The 25,079-nt window shown below is 47.8% G+C and overlaps 1 protein-coding gene and 4 non-coding genes across 5 annotated transcripts; 1 reads left to right on the top strand and 4 right to left on the bottom strand.

The window, feature by feature from the left end:
• Nucleotides 1-651: 651 nt before the first annotated feature.
• LOC119960975 (zinc finger protein 239-like) lies at nt 652-2,062 on the bottom strand. The gene has a single exon (XM_038788523.1). The coding sequence runs from the start codon at nt 1,969-1,971 to the stop codon at nt 796-798; it is 1,176 nt and encodes a 391-aa protein (XP_038644451.1). The 5' UTR covers nt 1,972-2,062; the 3' UTR covers nt 652-795.
• Nucleotides 2,063-10,493: 8,431 nt separating this feature from the next.
• Nucleotides 10,494-10,583, bottom strand: trnap-cgg. Its single transcript is given in 2 exon segments — nt 10,494-10,529; nt 10,548-10,583. It is a non-coding gene; the product is annotated as a tRNA-Pro (tRNA).
• Nucleotides 10,584-16,012: 5,429 nt separating this feature from the next.
• On the bottom strand, nt 16,013-16,086 carry trnan-guu. The gene has a single exon. It is a non-coding gene; the product is annotated as a tRNA-Asn (tRNA).
• A 1,582-nt stretch (nt 16,087-17,668) lies between these two features.
• trnan-guu lies at nt 17,669-17,742 on the top strand. The gene has a single exon. It is a non-coding gene; the product is annotated as a tRNA-Asn (tRNA).
• Nucleotides 17,743-22,190: 4,448 nt separating this feature from the next.
• On the bottom strand, nt 22,191-22,262 carry trnah-gug. The gene has a single exon. It is a non-coding gene; the product is annotated as a tRNA-His (tRNA).
• Between the last annotated feature and the right edge of the window lie 2,817 nt (nt 22,263-25,079).

Below are 25,079 nucleotides of genomic sequence, written 5' to 3'. Positions count from 1 at the left end.
CATTCAGCCCTCTAACGTTCCATGTACTGATCACCCTTCTTAGGCCAGCCTCCTGCTCGCGTCCCTCACCTCCGTTGGCCCGCCTTCGGGCATCCACTGTCCTCGACCTCCCCTTTTGTCTCTCAGCAACAGTTTCTCCTCTGTCAGCAGAGCAGCTCCCGCTTCCCCCTCCGCCCCACTCTGAGCAGCAGAAGAATCCCAACCCCCCTTAACAAACTTACCACCTGCTCACCACCCCCTCCCCCACTGCACTTCCTTCTTCTTGGACGACCGTTTCTGGTCCACGGCTCCACATACTGGTGGGGATTTCTCCTCACTGTCTCACTCTCCACCGATGTTTCTAATAGAATTCCGAAACAAATCGGGTGAAAAGGTTCAAAAGGTCCGTCACGAGCGGGAGCTCCCAAATGCGCGACCTCCTACTCTATGGCCGGCACCAGAAGTCAAAAGGATGAAATTTAGAGACAGTTCGGTCCGGTGGGCTCGTGGAAGGGAGGGAAGCAGCAGAGGCAGCTGATCGGATTGACTCAATCTCAGTCACAAAGAAGCTCCGCAAGCTCCTCACACATCTTGTTGGAAATGAGGGGAGAGCGAGAGTACTTCAAAAGGAACTAACTTGTGTCAGAGATATTAAAACATTTCAACACTGAATTTAACATAATTCTAATTTATTTAACTTTCAGCCAGAATATTAGCCCCTGTAAATGGGCTGGAGTTTGTTATCAGCAGAAAGAGACCCAAATGAACATGGTTCAGTCCTGAATGTGAGTTCACAGCAAAATCCAATCACTGTGGTTACTTGTGGCCTCGGTGATGTCTCAGCAGGTGGGATGACTGAGTGAATCCCTTCCCACACGTGGAGCAGGTGAACGGTCTCTCCCCAGTGTGAACACGCTGGTGAATCAGCAGGTGGGATGACCGAGTGAATCCCTTCCCACAGGCGGAGCAGGTGAATGGTCTCTCCCCAGTGTGAACACGCTGGTGTTTCCGCAGTGTGGATGAGTCAGTGAATCCCTTCCCACACTCGATGCAGGTGAACGGTCTCTCCCCAGTGTGAACTCGCTGGTGACTCAGCAGGTGGGATGACCAAGTGAATCCCTTCCCACACTCGATGCGGGTGAACAGTCTCTCCCCAGTGTGAACACGCTGGTGAATCAGCAGGTGGGATGACCGAGTGAATCCCTTCCCACAGGCGGAGCAGGTGAATGGTCTCTCCCCAGTGTGAACACGCTGGTGTTTCCGCAGTGTGGATGAGTCAGTGAATCCCTTCCCACACTCGATGCGGGTGAACAGTCTCTCCCCAGTGTGAACTCGCTGGTGACTCAGCAGGTGGGATGACCAAGTGAATCCCTTCCCACACTCGATGCGGGTGAACAGTCTCTCCCCAGTGTGAACACGCTGGTGAATCAGCAGGTGGGATGACCGAGTGAATCCCTTCCCACAGGCGGAGCAGGTGAATGGTCTCTCCCCAGTGTGAACACGCTGGTGTTTCCGCAGTGTGGATGAGTCAGTGAATCCCTTCCCACACTCGATGCAGGTGAACGGTCTCTCCCCAGTGTGAACTCGCTGGTGTTTCCGCAGTGTGGATGACTCAGTGAATCCCTTCCCACACGTGGAGCAGGTGAACGGTCTCTCCCCAGTGTGAACACGCTGGTGAATCAGCAGGTTGGATGACCGAGTGAATCCCTTCCCACACTCGGTGCAGGTGAATGGCCTCTCCCCTGTGTGAACTCGCTGGTGTTTCCGCAGTGTGGATGAGTCAGTGAATCCCTTCCCACACGTGGAGCAGGTGAATGGTCTCTCCCCAGTGTGAACACGTCGATGAGTTTCCAGGCTGGATGGGTAAGTGAATCCTTTCCCACAGTCCGCACATTTCCACGGTTTCTCCTCAGTGCGGCTGCATTTCTGTCTCATGGGGCCTGATGACGTGTACGGGTTCTCCCCACTGTGAATGATGCTTTTTTCTTCCATGTTCAAAATCCGCTGATATTCAGGATATGATAAATTGAGGGCTCTGTCAGATCCTGATGTGATGCTTGGTTTGAGTTTCCGGACTTTGAAGCCTCCCCTTCGAACACCCTGTGATACTGATTGAAAACAGAAAATAGGGAGTGAGAGAACCCACAAAAACACAAAGGCAGGTTGTGAAATTGAGCTGAATGAATCTGGTCATTTGTGGGGCCGGCACTGGGAAAAAGTGACCATGAAAACTGCTGGATTGTCATAAAAACCCAACTGGCCTCTTTGGGAGGAATGAGAGAGAGGTGAAGAGGGATTTTGTACATCTACAAGTCATATTAAAGAGAATAGATGGCAAAGGAAATTCGATCTTGAGCTTCATAAACAATAACCGAGGAGATAATGCTGGAACATCTCAGCACGTCTGGCAGCATCTGTAGGGAGAGAAAAGATCTCATGTTGAGTCCAGATGGTCCTTTGTTAGTTCTTTTCTCTCCCTACAGATGCTGCCAGACCTGCTGAGATGTTCCAGCATTTTCTCTTTGGCTTCAGATTCCAGCATCCACAGTAATTTGCTTTTATTCATAAACAGTAATATTGATCCCAAAACTATGCTTCTGGTGGCACGATTATTAGCACTGCTGCCTCACAGCGCCAGGGACCCGGGTTCAATTTCGGCCTTGGTGACTGTGTGTGTGGAGTTTGCACTTTCTCCCCGTGTCTGCGTGGGTTTCCACCCGGTGCTCAGGTTTCCTCTAACAGTCCAAAGAAGGGAAAGTTAGGTGAATTGGCCTTGATAAATTACCCCTTAGTGTCCAGGGATGTGCAGGTTAGGTGGGGCTATGGGGTTACAGGGTAGGGGTGTGGGCCTAAACAGGGTGCCCTTGCAGAGAATCATTGCAGACTTGATGGGCTGAATGGCCTCCTTCTGCATTGTAGGAATTCTATGGCTCCAATTCTATTCTATGAATCTTTATAAAGCTCTGGTCACCACTTTTCAGGAAGGATTTGAAGGTTCTTGGAGAAGGTGCAGAGGAGGTTTACCAGAATGGATCCAGCAAAGGAGGTTGAGGGAAGATTTGATTCAGGGACACAAGATTATGCCAGATTTCCATTGGGTGGACAAAGAAACTCTGTTTCCATTCACTGATCGTACAAGCAGTCGGGATACAGATTTAAAGTTCTGGGTAAAACCTGGTGTTGGAACCAACAATTCTATGGACACGGGCTTGTAGGATTAGAATAGCGGTTTTAATATACTCTCAACAGAGCCAGCCGGTTAGCCATTGAACTTTCGGTGAACTGGCCGGCTGACCATGTGGCACTGATCTTTATACAGCATCTCCAGGGGGAGGAGTCCTGTGCGGAACCAAGGGAGCAGCCCAGTACAATTCCCGAGCATTCCAAGAGCTACTCCCCCTGGTGGTCAGGTAGTGCAACTGCACTTACAATATAGGCACATGTATCTACAGATTATAATCCGGTGTGAATCACACTCACCACACCTGGAGTGAACGATATAAGATCCGGAGGGATCTTGACAGAGTGGATGTGGAGAGGATGGTTCCTCTTGTGGGAGAATCTGGAACAAGAAGGTCACTGTTGCAAAATGAGGGGTCATCCATTTCAGATGGTGATGAAGATATTTTTCTCTCTTGAGGGTTGTAAAACAGGAGGTGGCACAGTGGTTAGCACTGCTGCATCACAGCACCAAGGATCCAGGTTCAATTCCAGGCCCTGGGTGACTGTGTGGAGTTTGCACGTTCTCCCTGTTCTGGGTTCCTCCGGGTGCTCCGGATTCCTCACAGAGGTCATAAGATGTGCAGGGTTAGGTGGATTGGCCCAGGTAGGTGGGATCAGCCAGGTAGGTGGATTAGCCAGGTTAGGTGGATGGCCAGGTGAGGTGGATTGGCCAGGTTAGGTGGATTGGCCAGGTTAGGGGGATTAGCCAGTTAGGTGGATGGGCCGGGTTAGGTGATTGGGGGTTAGGTGGGTACCGGTTAGGTGGATTAGCCGGTTAGGTTGAGGTTTGTGGATTGGCCGGGTTAGGTGGATTGGCCGGTTAGGTGGATTGGCCGGGTTAGTGGATTGGCCGGGTTTAGGTGGATTGGCCGGGTTAGGTGGATTGGCCGGGTTAAGTGGATTGCCGGTTAGGTGGATTAGCCAGGTTAGGTGGATTGGCCAGGTTAGGTGGATTGGCCGGTTAGGTGGCAGTGTGGTGGCGCTGGTTACGCGTTAGGTGGATTGGCCAGGTTAGGTGGATTAGCCAGGTTAGGTGGATTGGCCAGGTTAGGTGGATTAGCCAGGTTAGGTGGATTAGCCAGGTTAGGTGGATTAGCCAGGTTAGGTGGATTTGGCCTTTCTAAATTGCCACTTCGTCTCCAAGGACGTGGGTGTTGGGTGGGGTTATGAAGTTGGAGTAGGCATGGGTGGGGTGGGCCTGGGTGGGCTGCTCTTTCAGAGGGTTGGTGCAGACCTGATGGGCCGAATGGGCTCCTTCTCCACTGTCGGGATTCTATGACTTTGGAACTTCCGTCCTTAAAATGCAGTGGAAGCAGAGTCCTTAAATATTTTTTTAAAAATACATTTAAAGTGCCCAATTCATTTTTAACAATTAAGGGGCAATTTAGCGTCACCAACCCGCCTACTCTGTACATCTTTGGGTTGTGGGGGACGAAACCTACACAACCACAGGGAGAATGTGCGAACTCCACACAGACAGAGACCCAGAGCCTTGATCGAACCTTGAACCTTGGCGCCGTGAGGCAGCAGTGCTAACCACTGCACCACCGTGCTGCCCCGTCTTTGAATATTTTTAAGGCAGAGGTGGATAGATTCTTGATAAGCAAGAGGGTGAAAGATTATCGGGGTTGGCAGGAATGTGAAGTTGAGGTTAAAATTTTTGATTGATGGAGCCGGCTTGAGAAGCCAACTCCTAGTTTGTGTGTAAGGAGGAGGCTCGAGGGGCCGACTCCTAGTCTGTGTGTAAGGAGCAGGCTCGAGGGGCCGACTCCTAGTCTGTGTGGAAGGAGCAGGCTCCAGGGACCGAGTCCCAGTTTTTATGTAAGGAGCAGGCGAGAGGGGCCGACTCCTAGTTTGTAAGGAGCAGGCTCGAGGGGCCGACTCCTAGTTTGTGTATAAGGAGCAGGCTCGAGGGGCCGACCCCTAGTTTGTGTGTAAGGAGCAGGCTCGAGGGGCCGATTCCTAGTTTGTGTGTAAGGGGCAGGCTCGAGGAGCCGACTCCTAGTTTGTAAGGAGCAGGCTCGAGGGGCCGACTCCTAGTTTGTGTGTAAGGAGCAGGCTCGAGGGACCGACTCCTAGTCTGTGTATAAGGAGCGGGCTCGAGGGGCCGACTCCTAGTTTGTGTGTAAGGAGGAGGCTCGAGGGGCCTACTCCTAGTTTGTATGTAAGGAGCAGGCTCGAGGGGTCGGCTCCTAGTTTGTCTTGCTGCAATTATACAGGGCTTTGGTGAGGCCACAGCTGGAATATTGTGTGCCGTGTTAGTCTCCTTATCTGAGGAACGATGATCTCGCTAAAGAGGAAGTGAAGCAAAGGGATGGTGGGAATGATTCCTGGGATGGTGGGACTGATTCCTGGGATGGTGGGACTGATTCCTGCTTGGGTCACTGTCTGTGCAGAGTCTGCCCGTTCTCCCGTGTCTTAATGGGTTTCCTCCCACAATTCCTGAAAGTTGTGCTGTTAGGTGAATTGAACATTCTGAATTATCGCTCTGTCTACCCAAAAAGGCGCCGGAGTGTGGTGACTAGGGAATTTTCACAGTAACATAATTGCTGTGTTAATGCTTTGAGTCCAATCACACTTTGACGTTGCCCTACAGAGAACATGCAGCCCTGCCTATAGATGCTGCCAGACCTGCTGAGATTTTCTAGCATTTTCTCTTTCGTTTCAGATTCCAGCACCCGCAGTAATTTGCTGATTTTATTCTGTTGGGGGTGGAGAGGTGGGGGGGGGGGGGGGGGGGGGGGGGGGGGGGTTGCCTGGGTAGTGGAACATTGGGGCTGGATCGAGGGCCAATAAAGATTGACAAAGATGTCTTAGATGGAAAGACAAAGGGAATGTAAATGACGGTGATCAAGGCTAAAAAGGCCGCTAATAGTGGCGCATTCAGAGATTACAATGTGTTAATGACAGAACAAAGGTAAGCAGCGTGTCAAAGGACAGTAGGAACAGGGAGCAGATTGCTCAGGAGCTGTGGAGCAGAGGGGGGTAATGTTAAAGGGAAAACAGATCAGTGGAAAATGATGAAGTGGAGATGCCGGCGTTGGACTGGGGTGAGCACAGTAAGAAGTCTTACAACACCAGGTTAAAGTCCAACAGGTTTGATTCAAACACGAGCTTTCGGAGCGCAGCTCCTTCCTCAGGTGAATGGCGAGGTATGTTCCAGAAACATTTATATAGACAAAGTCAGAGATGCTGGACAATGCTTGGAATGCGAGCATTTGCAGGTAATCAAATCATTGCAGATCCAGGGAGAGGGATAATCACAGGTTAAAGAGGTGTAAATGATGAAGGAGGAGGAGAGATTTCAGTCTGAAGTTGTTGAACTGAAGGTTAAGTCCGCAAGGCTGTAATTGGTTCCTTGGCTTTGCGCTGAGCTACATGGGAACATTGCAGCAGGCCAAGATCGGACATGTGGACATGAGAGCAGGACAGTGAGTTGAAATAGCAAGCGACAGGAGAGTGTGCCACCAGCTTGTCCATGGAGCGAAGGTGTTTTGCAAAGCGGTCACCCAGTCGGCATTTAGTCTCTCCAATGCAGAGTAGATGGCATTGGGATCAGCAAATGCAACAGGCCAGATTGAAGAATGTCTTATAGTAATGTGTACTCAAAAGGACAGACACAAACGATACTGTAACTGACTGAGAGGAAATTCCAAAGACTTAACTGAACCAGCTTTTTGAAAGATTCGGCCTTAATGATAGAGAAACAGGAAAAGCCACTCAGGGAGATGTGGGAATCCAAGCTCAGTGCATCCACAGTCAATCCATCCACAGTCCAAAGATGTGCGGGTTAGGTGGATTGGCCATGCTAAATTGCCCGTAGTGTAAGGTTAATGGGGGGATTGTTGGGTTACGGGTTACGTGGGTTTAAGTAGGGTGATCATTGCTCGGCACAACATCGAGGGCTGAAGGGCCTGTTCTGTGCTGTACTGTTCTATGTTCTATGATTTGCTGTCGCCCTTCCTTTCTTATACATGAACGCGATTTAGGCTGCAGAATGTATCATACCCGGAACAAAGAGGGTCAAATATAATAAAGATATCATTCTTAAATCTCTGACCTGTGACTGTGTTTATAAACTGACTGTGGTCAATCTCACAATGAACTTGTAAACATGTATTACCCAGTGGCTGGATTTCGTTTGTCAGTCACATTTGCTGTTTTATATTTTTGTTCTATATTTCAGAGTCTCGATTTCAAATCAGGACATTTACTTTCAAAAAATAATATATTTGGAGTAATGGAACATTAAATTTTTTTTTTAGAATACCCAATTCATTTTCCCAATTAAGGGTAATTTAGCATGGCCAATCCATCTACTCTGCACATCTTTGGGTTGTGGGGGCGAAACCCACGCAAACAGGGGGAGAATGTTCAAACTCCACCCTGAGCCGGGATCGAACCTGGGACCTCGGTGCCATGAGGCAGCAGTGCTAATTACGGCGCCACCATGCTGCCCTGATTAATGGGACATTACATGATTGAACAGAAAGTATTGCTGAATAAATGCTTTTACATTTGAAGTGCAGACTAAGTTCTGAATCTTATAGTCTTGTCAGTTGAGACATCTGCTGGGGTTCAATCCTGGCTCTGGGTCACTGTCCGTGTGGAGTTTGCACATCCCCCCGCCCCCCCCCCCCCGTGTTTGCGTTGGTTCCGCACCCACTACCCAAAAAATGTGCAGATTGGTCCCTTAATTGGATAAAAAAGAGTAATTCGGTATTCCTAAATTTATCTTTTGAAAGTTGAGACATCTGTCTCATTTAGTGTGAGGAAAGTTTGCACAAACTAATTTTGAAACTGAATATTAGCGGAATGTTCAGGACGCAATGAGAAGAAAAAAGATGTTCCCATTTTGACACAGTTCACATATTAGCAGTTTGTTCATGCACAACAGAATTTAATGGGTTTGCAGATGCAGACGAACAAATTCAATCACCATTTCAAACATGTTTAAATGTACAATAAAAGCAACTTACTGTGGATGCTGGAATCTGAATCAGAAACACAAATACTGGACCCTCCCAGCAGGGCTGACAGTCTCTGTGGAGAGAGATGGCAGCTGCCGTTCCGAGTCTGGGTAACTCTGTCAAAGCTGGAGAACTGGAAATCGGGTCAGATTGATACTGTGGGGAGGGGGAGGGGAACATTGGGGCTGGATAGGGGGCCAGCGATAGGTGGAGGATGACTAAGGTGCCTTGGAAGGAAAGACAAAGGGAATGCAAAAGGCGGTGCTCAAGGCTAAGAAAGGTGCTGATGACGCATTAAGAGATGAGAATGTGTTAATGGCAGAACAAAGGTAAGCAGGGAGCCAAAGGTCAGGAGGAACAGGGAGCAGATTGTTCAGCTGGGGGGGGGGGGGGGGGGGCATTGGTGGGGGGAATTTCCCTTATTCGAAACATTATTGACGTTACTCGTCTAATTTGCAGATGAGTTGTATCCTTGCTATTTGTTGTTCAATAGTTAAGCGAATGCATTACCTTACACCCGCAAAGTTTCAAATGATACCCTGCAAAATACTCTGTGATGGAGAATGGCAGGAATCGCAGTCAGAGTTCACACATGTTAATTCTGAATGCTTTTCTAATGTGCTGACATTTTATGATTCTAATGTCGGATCGATTTCTCTGCCACTTGTCTAAGTTTTCAGTTGAATAGCATTCTGACAATAGAAGGTCCTTCAGTGCAATAAGGAGACACAGTTTACTATTCTCGGTCAGTGCGCTAAGCGATGTTCCCTGTTTCTGTGGTGTAGGGATTATCATGTTTGCTTTACAACATTAAGGCCCTCGGTTTAAACCCGCAGAGAAACACAGTTGAATTGGGTCGCTGAGTGAATCTGCCGTGTGGAACCCCGATCCCCGGAGCTTCAGCCTGGTTCTCTGCTTTACTGGTCCAGAGCCAGTTACACTATTCACCCACCAGCCACTCCCCCAGTGAATCCACTGTCCAATATTACCTGGTCCAGAGCCAGTTACACTATTCACCCACCAGCCACTCCCCCAGTGAATCCACTGTCCAATATTACCTGGTCCAGAGCCAGTTACACTATTCACCCACCAGCCACTCCCCCAGTGAATCCACTGTCCAATATTACCTGGTCCAGAGACAGTTACACTATTCACCCACCAGCCACTCCCCCAGTGAATCCACTGTCCAATATTACCTGGTCCAGAGCCAGTTACACTATTCACCCACCAGCCACTCCCCCAGTGAATCCACTGTCCAATATTACCTGGTCCAGAGCCAGTTACACTATTCCCCACCAGCCACTCCCCCAGTGAATCCACTGTCCAATATCACCTGAATATAATAACGTACAAGCATGTGTCATTCGCTCTGACATGTACCTCGAAATGCATTCGGGATCAGCTGAAAATTGCCGGCACACTGAGCAGGAACACAGATGCTCCTATTTTGACTCAGCACAAATATTAACAGTTCGTTCAATGGCGACAAATGCAGGTCAGAGGCTGGGAATCCTGCAGCGAGTAACTCACCTCCTAACCCCACAAAACCTGCCCACTATCTACAAGGCACAAGTGAGGAGTGTGATGGAATACTCTCCACTTACCTGGATGGGTGCAGGAACTCACCAAAGGCATCTCAGACAGCACCTTTCAAACCCAAGACCCCGACACCCTGAAAGTTTCCTTCCCGGCCACTCCCCATCCTGACCATTTTCACAGTAACTTCATTGCATTATTAATGTAAGACTACTTGTGACAGTGATTAAGATTATTATTACTTGGAAATATATCGGCTGTGCCTTCAATGTGACTGGGAAATAATCCTGGAACCGTGGGTTTGAGTAAGGTGATCATGGCTCGGCACAACATCGAGGGCCGAAGGGCCTGTTCCGTGCTGTACTGTTCTATGTTCTATGTTCTATGTTCTAACTCCCTCCCTAACAGCACTGTAGGTGTACCTACACCAATGAACTGCAGCGGTTCAGGAAGCAGCTCGCTATCACCTTCTCAAGGGCAAAGAGTTCTGGGCAATAAATCCTGGCCTCGCCAGTGATATTCACATCCCCGAATGAATCAAATGAAACAGACACACAGCTGCCTGAATCCACCATCATGGGGTCACCTGGATTAGTGAATAGAGATAAGTGAATGTCCACTCACAGACAAGCTTTTTGAAAATGTCTCGATTTTCTCGGGGACGTATTGATTCTCTGCAGTGTGAGCTCAGCTTCTCAAAGCAAACCCACCGTGAACCGATCCCGCTGTCTGCACCGGAAAGAAATGAACAAAACGTGCTGCTGGCCAATAAAAAATAACTTCAAAGGGCTCATCCGGGATTTGAACCCGGGACCTCTCACATTTTCATGCAGTACAAACCCCGAAGCGAGAATCTTACCCCTAGACCAACGAGCCGGTAAGAAGCAGGTGATTTAGGCAACAGATACTTTCATTGCCACCCACAACCAAACAGCTACATGCGGAAAATGCTGGGAAATCTCAGGCAGTCAGGCAGCATTTGTGGACACGGGAAAAAAAGGTCAACTTCCATTGAAACCGGGAAAGGCTAGACATATAGAAAATTAGAAGCAAGTGAAATCCCGGAGGGAGGAAACAGAACAACAGGAAAGGGCTCTGATAGGGGGCAAGTCAGGAGAGATTAAATGAGAAAAGGCCTTGGCTTCCCTGGCCACAGAGTTAGGTTAACATCAAATCAGAGAATGATGACACCACAGTATGAGGCCATTCCGGCCGCCGTGTCTGTGCCAGCTCTCTGTTAGCGCAATGGAAGAAACAAATAAACAAAAGATGTGTCTGGAGGAGCTATCGATGGCAGATTGATCAACAACTGCCGCCCGGACACAAAGAACAAGTGGAAACAAGATTCAAATCCAAATCTGCGATGTAAGGACACACAGAATGGGTGCATCATTTACAGTGTGAAACTGCTGAACACACACTGAGTGTGAAAGCTGTATTGAGCCCAGTGGAAAGATGCGCTGCTGTTCCTCGAGTGGCTGTTGAGCTTCTTTCGAACTCTGCACATGTGCTGTATCATTCTAGAAAACAGAATATTCAGTTTCACAGAAGCTTATTTCGTCTGTTTGCATGATGGGAATGTGGAATTCGAAACGCAAACAGACCAGTCATGGTCTCAGTGAATAGCAGAACAGGCTGAAGGGACCGAATGGCCGACTTCTGCTTCTATCGCATCTGTTTGTATGTGCTACCGTGTGTGTATCATGCTATAAAACAAACCAGTTAGTATCACAGAATCAAATGTGGTCTGTTTGCATGATGGGAATGTGGGATTCGAAACACAAACCGGGCAGCCAGCTTATTGAACAGTAAGAAGTCTTTCAACACCAGGTTAAAGTCCTACAACACCAGGTTAAAGTCCAACAGGTTTGCTCACCCCAGTCCAACGCCGGCATCTCCACATCATGGTTAAAGTCCAACAGGTTTGTTTCCAATCACTAGCTTTCGGAGCACTGCTCCTTCATCGGGTGAATGAAGAGGTGGGGTCCATAACCACATATATCGACAGTCAGTGATGCAAGGTGATACAATGAATGCCAGTCTTTGTATCATTGACTGTTGTCTATATATCTGGTGGTACAACCCACCTCTTTACACACCTGAGAAAGCTCGTGTTTGAAACAAACCTGTTGGACTTTAAACTGGTGTTGGAAGACTTCTTACTGTGCTCACCCTAGCCCAACGCCCGCATCTCCACATCTTATTGAATGGTAGGACAGCCTGAAGGGGCCGAATGGCCAACTTCTGCATCTATTTCACCTGCTCGTATGTTTGAAAGCAGAGAGGAACCATTGACTGAGACAGCAACTTAAGGTGAATATTATGGCGGGTATTTGATGAGGAGGAAACATGTGGCCATGTCGCCCTCTGGTGGACGTGATCGGAACTTTGCAGCGTTCGGACATTTGATGGAAACAGAAAATGAGAGTATCAGTTCCAGGGGAATAAAGGCAGCAGGGGAAACAGAGCCTGCAGTTTGTCCAGAATTTCCAAACTTAAATTCATTCACTTGTTGTTTTATGTCCTGGTCAGTGTTACTCCAGCCTGGCCATTCACCAACTGCATTTCCCCACAAACAGACACTGGACACGATCCCACAACTGGCAGCCCATTCTTTCTGTTTTTCGGGGATGACCGCCCAGGCTGGGAACAGCATTGGTGTATTTTACATTGTCACCAAATTCAACCCCGACTCCAATCCAACCCGCCCGGGGGGGGGGGGGGGGGGGGGGGGTGGAGATGCTGACAGAATCCAGAGAGTTGTGAAACACTTTGGATAAATAGTATGTGTGACGTACTGAACCAATTTTCAATAGCTTCATTTTGCTGTGGAGCAGTGGCGTAATGGATAACGCGCCTGACTACGGATCAGGAGATTTCAGGTTCGACTCCTGGCTGGCTCGTGGTAAATTTTTCCACATCAGTTTGCCAAGTCCATGAAAAAAATTCTTATTTATTAACTTTAACCCAATTTAGTAGTCTTTTTGACAAATTCCAGTATATTCTAAAGAGACAGAAACTGACACAAATCAGATGGCAGAAATGTTGGGAATGGAGGGTTTAGTGAGAGGGAGGATCTGAAGGAGATCAATATTGGTGGAATCATACAATCCCTACAGTGCAGGAGGAGACCATTCGGCCCACCGAGTCTCCACCGACCCTTGGAAAAGGCACCCTAACTCGGCCCACACCCCTCGTAACCCAGTCATTTCGCATGGCCAGTCCACCCAGCCAGCTTTGCCCTTTGAGCCATTGAATTCCTGACTTGTGACTGCTGATGGTGAGGACGCTGGAAAGTGGGGGAGGGGGTGAATTACTCTCCGCAGTATTCCCAGCCGGTCTTTTAGTTTTAATCAATTTAATATATTAACAGAGACATTCCCAGCCTCTAAACTGCATTAATCGCCATTGAACGAACTGTTAATATTTGTGCCGAGTCAATATAGGAGCATCTGTGTTCCTGCTCAGTGTGCCGGCAATTTTCAGCACTTCTGCTTCTCCTGAATGCATTTTCCGACATATATGAGAGCAAATGACATTTGCTTTGTCAGATATTATATTCAGGCAATAATCGAGAGCGGATTCACTGGGGGCGATGGTTGGTGTTGAGTTGTGTTATTGCCACTAAACTGGCAATGCAGAGAATAATGCTGAAGCTCTGGGGACCGGGGTTCCACACGGCAGATTAACTCAGTTCAAGGGTTATTCGGGATGTGTGACAATGAAAATGTCAATTATGCAACTTTTCCCAAACACTTAAACGAATGAGATTTGACAATATTGTTACGTGGTTTCCAATCCAGGATTTTTTGAATGTAAAGTAAACATTCATTCTGCACTACACCACAGAAACAGGACACCGAGTTTGACCCGCTGACCGAGAACAGGAAAGCTGCATTCTTGTTGCACTGAAGAACCTTCTTTTGAGGAAGTCCAACTGGATTGGATTGGATTGGATTTGTTTATTGTCACGTGTACCGAGGTACAGTGAAAAGTATTTTTCTGCAAGCAGCTCAACAGATCATTCAGTACATGGTAGAAAAGGGAATTAAACACAATTCAAGAAAATACATGAGAATACATAATAGGGCAACACAAGATATACAATGGAACTACATAAGCATTGGCATCGGGTGAAGCATACAGGGTGTAGTGTTAATGAGGTCAGTCAATAAGAGGGTCATTTAGGAGTCTGGTGACAGTGGGGAAGAAGCTGTTTTTGAGTCTGTTCGTCCGTGTTCTCAGACTTCTGTATCTCCTGCCCGATGGAAGATGTTGGAAAAGTGAGTAAGGCGGGTGGGAGGGATCCTTGATTATGCTGCCTGCTTTCCCCCGCAGCGGGATGTGTAGATAGAGTCCATGGATGGGAGGCATGTTCATGTGATGGACTGGGCACTATTCACGACTCTCTGAAGTTCATTGCGGTCCTGGGCTGAGCAGTTGCCATACCAGTCCGTGATGCAGCCCGAGAGGATGCTTTCTATAATGCATCTGTAAAAGTTGGTAAGGGTTAATGTGGACATGCCGAATTTCCTTAGTTTCCTGAGGAAGTATAGGCGCTGTTGTGCTTTCTTGGGTGATAGCGTCGACATGAGTGGACCAGAACAGATTTTGGTGATGTGCACCCCTAGGAATTTGAAACTGCTAACCATCTCCACCTCGGCCCCGTTGATGCTGACAGGGGTGTGTACAGTACTTTGCTTCCTGAAGTCGATGACCAGCTCTTTAGTTTTGCTGGCATTGAGGGAGAGATTGTTGTCGTTACACCACTCCACTAGGTTCTCTATCTCCCTCCTGTATTCGGACTCGTCGTTATTCATGATCCGGCCCACTCTGGTCGTATCGTCAGCCAACTTGTAGATGGAGATGGAACCAAGTTTTGCCACGCAGTCGTGTGTGTACAGGGAGTAGAGTAGGGGGCTATATACACAGCCTTGCGGGGCACCGGTATTGAGGACTATTGTGGAGGAGGTGTTGGTGTTCATTCTTACTGATTGTGGTCTGTTGGTTAAAAAGTCAAGGATCCAGTTGCAGAGTGGAGAGCCAAGTCCTTGGTTTTGGAGCTTTGATATGAGCTTGGCTGGGATTATGGTGTTGAAAGCGGGGCTGTAGTCAATAAATAGGAGTCTGATGTAGGAGTCCTTGTTTTCGAGATGCTCTAGGGATGAGTGTAGGGCCAGGGAAATGGTGTCTGATGTAGACCGGTTGCGACGGTATGCGAATTGAAGTGGGTCAAGGCGTTCCGGGAGTATGGAGGTGATGCGCTTCATGATCAGCCTCTCGAAGCACTTCATTACAACTGACGTCAGGGCCGCCGGAGGGTAGTCATTGAGGCATGTTGCCTCGTTCTTCTTTGGTACCGGTATGATGGTGGTCTTCTTGAAGCAGGAGGGGACCTCGGAGTGGAGTAGGGATAGGTTAAAGGTGTCTGTGAATACCTCTGCCAGCTGGTATGCGCAGGCTCTGAGTGAACGACCAGGGATCCCGCCCGGGCCCGTCGCCTTCCGTGGGTTCACTTTCAGGAAGGCCGATCTGACTTCAGAAACTGTGATGGTGGGTATGGGTGAATTAAGGGCTGCTGGGGCACTCGACAGCGGATTGTTGGTTACCTGCTCAAACCGAGCATAGAATGCATTAAGTTCATCGGGAAGGGATGCGCTGCTGCCAGAGATACAGTAAGAAGTCTTACAACACCAGGTTAAAGTCCAATAGGTTTGTTTCAAACACGAGCTTTCGGAGCACAGCTCCTTCCTCAGGTGAATCACAAAACAGAATCGTTCAACCTGGTGTTGTAAGACTTCTAACTGTGCTCACCCCATTCCAACGCCGGCATCTCCACATCATGGCCAGAGATACTGCTCGACCCGGCTCGGTTAAGTAGATCTTTGGGCTTTTTTTCTGAGGGATTCTTCTCCACAGACCGCTGAGATAGGCCCAAAGAAGATTTTAAGACCGATGTGGTTGGATTGTCAACTGAAAAGGGAATCAACGGTTATCCGGGGTAGGTGAAATGTGAATCTGAGGTCATGTTCGCATCTGTCACAAACTTATTGAATGTTGGAGAAGACTGCAGCCGGTGCACGGTACGTGTTATCAGAACAGGAAAATCGCTTATTGTCACGAGTCGGCTTCAAATGAAGTTACTGTGAAAATCCCCTAGTCGTCACATTCCGGCGCCTGTTCGGGGAGGCTGTTACGGGAATCGAACCGTGCTGCTGGCCTGCTTGGTCTGCTTTCAAAGCCAGCGATTTAGCCCTGCCCTAAACACCCCTAAAAACATATCATCCAGGAGTGGAACAACAACTCGTCTCTGGGTGGGATCGAACCACCAACCTTTCGGTTAACAGCCGAACGCGCTAACCGATTGCGCCATGGAGACGACAAACGGAGCAGAACTCTGTGCATTTTAACAGTGACGGCCAATCCTCTGATTGCCAGGGACCGAATGAGAATGCTGGTAATATTGGTCCCCTGAGGCAGTGCGGAAAATATCTGGAAGGAGCGGACACATGGTCCCGCGGACATGGACATTTGTGAGACGTGGAATCATCACATCCCCCGTGGATTTTACAGAACTCACTTGGACAGCACCACACTTTCGTTGAAACACGTCCCTTATCTGGGAACCTCCATAACAGAAAGCAGGAAGTGCCAACATAGATTTGATGTATTTTCGATCAGAAAGTCGATGTTCCGCTGAAGACTACTGGGGGCTCAGACTCATTGGCATAAGGTCGACCTAAGTTAACGGTCCTGGAAGATTTTATTATCCCCACATCTGAGAACTTCCATTACTGCTGCTCGGAAGTGGATATTCCAAGCTTAAATTTACTGTGCATCGCGACATGCTGATTAATCTCACGAATCCGAAACGGCTCCTCTATTGACCTATACAAGGACAGAGACGGCAATGCAATTGTGGAGAAATAGACCTGAGTATTTTTCTGAATCCAGATCAAACCATCCTCCGGTACAAGGGCAGGAACGCAAATTTACTGGAATTGAAAATACTCTCTGAGGCTTCCGTACGTGGTTGTAGCTGCTTTGTGACACTGTGCTCATTGCACAGTAATAGACCGCCCCGTCCTCCACACTGAGCGCGTTTATATTGAGGTAGCCATTCTTTTTAGACTTGTTGGCAGCCGCCAGATATCGTCCTGAGATCTCCTCTTTCTTCATCGTCACTCTGTTAATGATGACCAATCTCGGCGGCTGTGCCGGCTTTTGCTGATACCATAGCATGTGGTACATGGTCCGGTCTGTATATTCGCAATCTAACTGCACTGAACCCCCTTCTGATTTCTAACCTGTCCCGGTTTTAATGAAATGTGATGGTGAAAGACGAACTTTGTTGTCTTGTCGACAAATGCCGCCTCACTACCTGAGCTTTTGCAGTATTTTGGCGTTCTCCGCAGATGTTAGATTGATTTGCGATGGCAATGACAGTATGCTGCGGCTCATTTCGTGGGGCTCGTTGGTCTAGGGGTATGATTCTCGCATTTCTGTTTTCTGTTTATATTTCCGTTTGAAGCATCCGCAGTAAGTTGCATTGTCATACATTTAGACATGTTTGAGATGGTGATTAAATATGTTCTTGCAAATTCCGACAGCAAGACACCCAAAGCGAGAATCCTACCCCTCGACCAACGAGCCCCGCGAAAAAAGCTAATGCATACTGTCATTGCCACCGGAAATCAATCTAACATCTGCGGAGAACGCCAAAATTACTGCACCATCTCAGGGAGTCAGGTGGCATTTGTCGACAGGACAACAAAATTCGTCTTTCACCATCACCTTTCATAAAAACCGTTTTTTATGCCAGCGGGACCATGTGTCCGCTCCTTCCAGATATTTTCCGCACTGCCTCAGGGGACCAATATTACCAGCATTCTCATTCGGTCCCTGGCAATCAGAGGATTGGCCGTCACTGTTGAAATGCACAGAGTTCTGATCCTTTTGTCGTCTCCGTGGCGCAATCGGTTAGCGCGTTCGGCTGTTAACCGAAAGGTTGGTGGTTCGATCCCACCCAGAGACGAATTGTTGTTCCACTCCTGGATGATATGTTTTTAGGGGTGTTTAGGGCAGGGCTAAATCGCTGGCTTTGAAAGCAGACCAAGCAGGCCAGCAGCACGGTTCGATTCCCGTAACAGCCTCCCCGACCAGGCGCCGGAATGTGACGACTAGGGGATTTTCACAGTAACTTCATTTGAAGCCGACTCGTGACAATAAGCGATTTTCCTGTTCTGATAACACCTCTCGTGCACTGGCTGCGGCATGGAGTTGCCTCTATCGCTGTAATATCCTTCATGGCGCCGAGCTGGGGAATAGCTCAACGATGCTGTGTCTCCCTCGATAACTCAGGAGATTGTGACACCTCCTCACGGACCTGCTAACAGACGAATGTTGAGCAGGAGTTGGATATTCATCCCCTTGAGCCTTCTTCAACATTCAATAAGTTTGTGACAGATGCGAACATGACCTCAGATTCACATTTCACCTACCCCGGATAACCTTTGATTACCTTTTCACTTGAGAATCCAACCACATCGGTCTTAAAATCTTCAATGGGCCTATCTCAGCGGTCTCTGGAGAAGAATCCCTCAGAAAAAAAGCCCAAAGATCTACATAACCGGGCCGGGTCGAGCAGTATCTCTGGCCATGATGTGGAGATGCCGGCGTTGGACTAGGGTGAGCACAGTAAGAAGGGGCAGCAGGGTAGTAGGGGCAGCAGGGGAGCATGGTGGTTAGCATAAATGCTTCACAGCTCCAGGGTCCCAGGTTCGATTCCCGGCTGGGTCACTGTCTGTGTGGAGTCTGCACGTCCTCCCCGTGTGTGCGTGGGTTTCCTCCGGGTGCTCCGGTTTCCTCCCACAGTCCAAAGATGTGCGGGTTAGGTGGATTGGCCATGCTAAATTGCCCGTAGTGTCCTAATAAAAGTAAGGTTAAGGGGGGGTTGTTGGGTTACGGGTATAGGGTGGATATGTGGGTTTGAGTAGGGTGATCATGGCTCGGCACAACATTGAGGGCTGAAGGGCCTGTTCTGTACTGTTCAATGTTCTAAGTCTTACAACACCAGGTTAAATGATTATGTTTTGTGATTCACCTGAGGAAGGAGCTGCGCTCCGAAAGCTCGTGTTTGAAACAAACCTGTTGGACTTTAACACGGTGTTGTAAGACGTCTTACTGTATCTCTGGCAGCAGCGCATCCCTTCCCGATGAACTTAATGCATTCTATGCTCGGTTTGAGCAGGTAACCAACAATCCACTGTCGAGTGCCCCAGCAGCCCTTAATTCACCCATACCCACCATCACAGTTTCCGAAGTCAGATTATTATTATTATGTACAATAACCGCCGAGCAACATGAGAATTACTATCAGTTGGGACATGGGAAGCACATGGTGCCAGGTTTAGACTTTAATAGAAATCAATTTTTCGATGGAAAATCCCTGAAGTTTCTGTTGACCCGACATGTTTTATGTTGGATTCCCACACAGATCAGGAACAGACTTCGCCCAATTGAGACGAAGGGGCGCTAAGGGCCAATTCAGCAAGGCCAATCCAGATTTCCTACACATCTTTGAACTGTGGGAGGAAATCGCTTCTCGCCTTTTTGCTAAGATGAGCGTGAGGTCAGGTGGAATACGTGGATCTGATATGTCTCTCTTCTGGGGGCCATGAATTGGATTCAATTTGAATTAGTTTTTGAAGCAGGCGGCCCTGACGTCAATTGTAATGAAGTGCTTTGAGAGGCTGATCATGAAGCGCATCACCTCCATACTCCCGGAACGCCTTGACCCAATTTATCATTCCTTCCATTGATATGTTTTACCCTCAGCATTCCCCCCCTCCCCATCCTACTTCAGCAATCTGATCCCTGTTTGTAATTGTTCTCTGACGCACTCCTTACCTTTGTTCTGCCATTAACACATTTTGACCGCTTGATGCGCCATCAGCACCTTTCATAGCCTTGATTAGCCTCATTTACATTCCCGTTTTCTTTCTGCCCGAGACATTTTCGTCATTTCCCACCTATTATCCAGTATTTTCTGTTTTTGTTTCCGTTTGAAGCATCCTCTTCTTCACCTCTCATTGCCTGCCGAAAATTCAGTGCTTGGGCCTTAATGTTCAATTCAGTGTAGTGGCTCATGTGAGACGAAATTTCATAGTCCTGGAACACACGAGATTCCGGCAACATTCAGGAAACAGAATTATTTTGTGCCCAATAATTGTGCAAACTTTTCTCACACGAAATCCTAAATGTTCGATGTTTCCAACCGGGAACCTTTCGCGTGTGAGGCGAATGTGATAACCACTACACTACAGAAACCGCTGGCAATCAATCGACGTGCGGAATGTACAACCTCACTGTGTTGCTGCAGATTCTGATGGTCTGTCTGAGAGGCCAGGTCCCTTGTTGCAAGCGACAGCTGTTTCTTAAATTAACAGATGTCTCAACATATAACGCCGTGAGATGTAGAAATTATATCGAAATTAACATAAGTTATATTTTGCTGAATGTCGGTCTTAAATTTGTGCTCTTTGGTCTCGAGGTCTGGTTCTCGTTTAGAGATTTTCAATCAATGCCTATGGGAGTGGTCGTGGGTTTAAATCCAGGACAAGCTCTTTACTTCAGGTCAGAGATTACGAATTGTTTGCGACGCTGACGGCGGGGTTGATTTACATTGGCCCACTCTGAAAAAGATTTCTCAGGACTCGGGATGCTAACGTCGTTTCTCTCCCCACAGATGATGCTCGAGAGAGAGAGAGAGAGACAGTGTCTGAGCTGGAGTGCGTTTGGATAAAATTGATGCTCCAGATCTGTGTTAACCACAGGGACGTGACCCATCTAACCCACAGAGCCAAAGTGGAGAATTGAACTGACTGGGGAGCTGGATCTTAACGCTGACCTCCCGGACCTCGGCGTCGTGAAATGTTCCAAAACAGCTCAACAGACACTCGAGGAACAGCAGCGCATCTTTCCACTGGGCTCAATACAGCTTTTACACTCAGTGTGTGTTCAGTAGTTTCACACTGTAAATGCTGCACCCATTTTGCGTGTCGTTACATCGCAGATTTGGGTTTCAATCTTGTTTCCACTTGACAAATGCCGCCTGAGTCCCTGAGTTGTTGCAGTACTTTCGGCGTTCTCCGCTGATGTTAGATGGACGTTCGATGGCAATGACAGTATGCTTTGCCTGCATCTGCGTGGCTGGTTGGTCTAGGGGTATGATTCTCGCTTTGGGTGTCTTGCTGTCGGAATTTGCGAGAGATCGGGGGAGCCCTTCGATGGAGTGTTCCCTTGGTCAAGCAACATGATTTCTTTGCGGCGCAAATAAATTTTCTGATTTTGTTTCCGATTGACGCAAGTTGCTTTAATCGTACATTTATACATGTTTGAAATGGTGATTAAATATGTTCATCTGCATCTGTAAACCCAATAGATTCTGTGGTGGTGGAACAAACTGCTAATATCCGAATTGTGGCAAAATAGGCTTTTATTCCCCCCGCGTCTTGAAAATTCAGTATTTCCGACTTTGTTGCAGGAATTTTAATACCTTATGCGAGACCAACTGGGAACTTCTTCGAACGTGCGAGATTGAGAAACAAACGTATTTCGTGCAAAAATTCGTCACACACAATGAGAAGCACGGGATGTTTCTGCCCGATTTCGAACCGCGAACTTTTCGCGTGTTAGGCGAATATGATAACCACTACACTACAGAAACTGCTGGGAGCATCGCAAACAGTTGACGTGTGCAATGTTCAACCTCAATGTGTTGCTGCAGCTTCTATTTTTTTAAGCTGAGAGGCCATTTAACTTATTGCAGGAAGCCGTTTCTTTAAAACTGATGTCTCAACTTATCGAAGCATCACACAGTTTTGGTGTGTAACATGCTGCAGCTTTAATACCGTTCATGTAGAAGAAAGGAGGGGTAATTGCAAATCAACTTTGAGCCTGGATTCCCTCAGTGGCTTTTCCTGTTTCTCCATCAGGAACACCGTTTTTTCTTTTCCAAAGCTGGTTCAGTTAAGTCTCTGGCATTTCCTCTAAGCCAGTTACAGGTGGCAGACTCTCCTGTTGCTTGCTATTTGAACTCACTGTCCTGCTCACATGTCCGATCTTGGCCTGCTGCTATGTTCCCATGTAGCTCAGCACAACGCCGAGGAACAGCATCCCATCCTCCGAATCGGCACGGTGCAGCCTTGCGGATTTTACAGTAGGCTCAACAACTTCGCACCGTGAAATCACTCTTCTCGCTTCACCACATGTTTATTTCCATCAACTTATTTTCATTGCTTCCATTGATAAGTCTTCCTCTCCCATTGTCTCCCCTCCCCATTCCCCTATTGGTACGGGAATCGAACCGTGCTGCTGGCCTGCTTGGTCTGCTTTAAAAGCCAGCGATTTAGCCGAGTGAGCTAAACCAGCCCCAGCTAAAATAACGGCGCTCCCAATGCCGTGTCATTGCCATTCCCGCAATGCCGTGACTCGGATTCGAACCGAGGTTGCTGCGGCCACAACGCAGAGTACTAACCACTATACGATCACGGCGAGCTACTCAAGAGCCACCCCAGAGTCTATTACATTTCGGTTCATTATCACTAGTGCATCTGCAATTTCCCTAGCCATCTCTTTTAGCACTCTGGGATGCATTCCATCAGGGCCAGGAGACTTGTCTACCTTTAGCCCCATTAGCTTGCCCATCACTACCTCCTTAGTGATAACAATCCTCTCAAGGTCATAGCCTTGTCATAGCCTCATTTCTATCAGTCGCTGGCATGTTATTTGTGTCTTCCACTGTGAAGACCTGTTCAGTTCCTCAGCCATTTCTTCATTTCCCATTAGTAAAACTCCCTTCTCACCCTCTAAAGGACCAATATTTACCTTAGCCACTCTTTTTTGTTTTATATATTTGTAAAAACTTTTACTGTCTGTTTTTATATTCTGAGCAAGTTTACTCTCATACTCTACCTTACTCTTCTTTATAGCTTTTTTAGTAGCTTTCTGTTGCCCCCTAAAGATTTCCCAGTCCTCTAATCTGCCAGCAATCTTTGCCACTTTATATGCTTTTTCCTTCAATTTGATACTCTCCCTTATTTCCTTAGATATCCACGGTCGATTTTCCCTCTTTCTACCGTCCTTCCTTTTTGTTGGTATAAACCTTTGCTGAGCACTGTGAAAAATCGCTTGGAAGGTTCTCCACTGTTCCTCAACTGTTCCACCATAAAGTCTTAGCTCCCAGTCTACCTTAGCTAGTTCTTCTCTCATCCCCTTGTACTCTCCTTTGTTTAAACACAAAACACTAGTATTTGATTTTACTTTCTCACCCTCCATCTGTATTTTAAATTCCACCATATTGTGATCGCTCCTTCCGAGAGGATCCCTAACTTGGGGCCTCACGGTAGCATGGTGGTTAGCATCAATGCTTCACAGCTCCAGGGTCCCAGGTTCGATTCCCGGCTGGGTTGCTGTCTGTGTGGAGTCTGCACGTCCTCCCCGTGTGTGCGTGGGTTTCCTCCGGGTGCTCCGGTTTCCTCCCACAATCCAAAAGATGTGCGGGTTAGGTGGATTGGCCATGCTAAATTGCCCGTAGTGTAAGGTTAATGGGGGGATTGTTGGGTTACGGGTATACGGGTTACGTGGGTTTAAGTAGGGTGATCATTGCTCGGCACAACATCGAGGGCCGAAGGGCCTGTTCTGTGCTGTACTGTTCTATGTTCTATGTCTATGTCTAACTATGAGATCATGAACCAATCCTGTCTCATTACACAGGACAAGATCTAGGACCACTTGTTCCCTCGTAGGTTCCATTACATACTGTTCTAGGAAACTATCGCGGATACATTCTATAAACTCCTCCTCATGGTTGCCTTGACCGACCTGGTTAAACCAATCGACATGTAGATTAAAATCCCCCATGATAACTGCTGTACCATTTCTACATGCATCAGTTATTTCTTTGTTTATTGCCTGCCCCACCATAACGTTACTATTTGGTGGCCAATAGACTACTCCTATCAGTGACTTTTTCGCCTTACTATTCCTGATTTCCACCCAAATGGATATCCTCCATAGCACCGATGTCATCCCATACTATTGCCCGGATGTCTTCCTTAAATAACAGAGCAACACCACCTCCCTTACCATCCACTCTGTCCTTCGAATAGTTTGATACCCTCGGATATTTAACTCCCAGTCGTGAGCATCCTTTAACCATGTTTCAGTAATGGCCACTAAATCATAGTCATTTACGATGATTTGTGCCATCAACTCATTTACTTTATTCCGAATACTACGAGCATTCAGGTAAAGTACACTTATGTTGGTTTTTTTACCTAAGTTTTGAATCTTAACATCTTTGGGGCTCGTTGGTCTAGGGGTATGATTGTCGCTGTTGGAATTTGCGAGAGGTCCCGGGTTCAAATCCCGGACGATGAGGTTTTCCGTTGGTCAAGCTGCATGTTTGGGGCAGCACGGTAGCATGGTGGTTAGCATAAATGCTTCACAGCTCCAGGGTCCCAGGTTCGATTCCCGGCTGGGTCACTGTCTGTGCGGAGTCTGCACGTCCTCCCCGTGTGTGTGTGGGTTTCCTCCGGGCGCTCCGGTTTCCTCCCACAGTCCAAAGATGTGCGGGTTAGGTGGATTGGCCATGCTAAATTGCCCGTAGTGTACTAAAAAGTAAGGTTAAGGGGGGTGTTGTTGGGTTGCAGGTATGGGGTGGATACGTGGGTTTGAGTAGGGTGATCATTGCTCGGCACAACATCTAGGGCCGAAGGGCCTGTTCTGTGCAATGCTGTTCTCTGTTCTAATTACATCTCCAGTTTTATTCCTTTTGTTATTACTGGGCCTATTCACTGAGCTCCCCTCAGTCACTGTCGCCCTTTTAGATTTTTGACTATGTCTTCTCTGCCTTGCACTTTTCCCCTTACTTCCTTTTGCTTCTGTCCCTGTTTTACTACCTTCCAACTTCCTGCATTGGTTCCCATCCCCCTGCCACATTAGTTTAAACCCTCCCCAACAGCTCTAGAAAACACCCCCCCTAGGACATCGGTTCCAGTCCTGCCCAGGTGCAGACCGTCCGGTTTGTACTGGTCCCACCTCCCCCAGAACCGGTCCCAATGCCCCAGGAATTTGAATCCCTCCCTCTTGCATCATCTCTCGAGCCACACATTCATCCTATCTATCCTGACATTCCTACTCACCTTTCGCGTGTTAGACGAATGTGATAACCACTACACGACATAAACTGCTGGGAGTGTTGCAATCAGCGGCCCTGTGCAATGTTGAACCGCAATGTGTTGCTGCAGCTGCTAATGGTTCCGCTGAAATGCCATGTAACTTATTGCAAGAACCCGTTTCTTTAAAACT

This window comes from Scyliorhinus canicula, unplaced genomic scaffold (genome assembly GCF_902713615.1).
Source record: "Scyliorhinus canicula unplaced genomic scaffold, sScyCan1.1, whole genome shotgun sequence".
In the NCBI taxonomy this organism is placed as follows: domain Eukaryota; kingdom Metazoa; phylum Chordata; class Chondrichthyes; order Carcharhiniformes; family Scyliorhinidae; genus Scyliorhinus; species Scyliorhinus canicula.
This window is presented reverse-complemented; position numbering and strand designations above follow the sequence as displayed.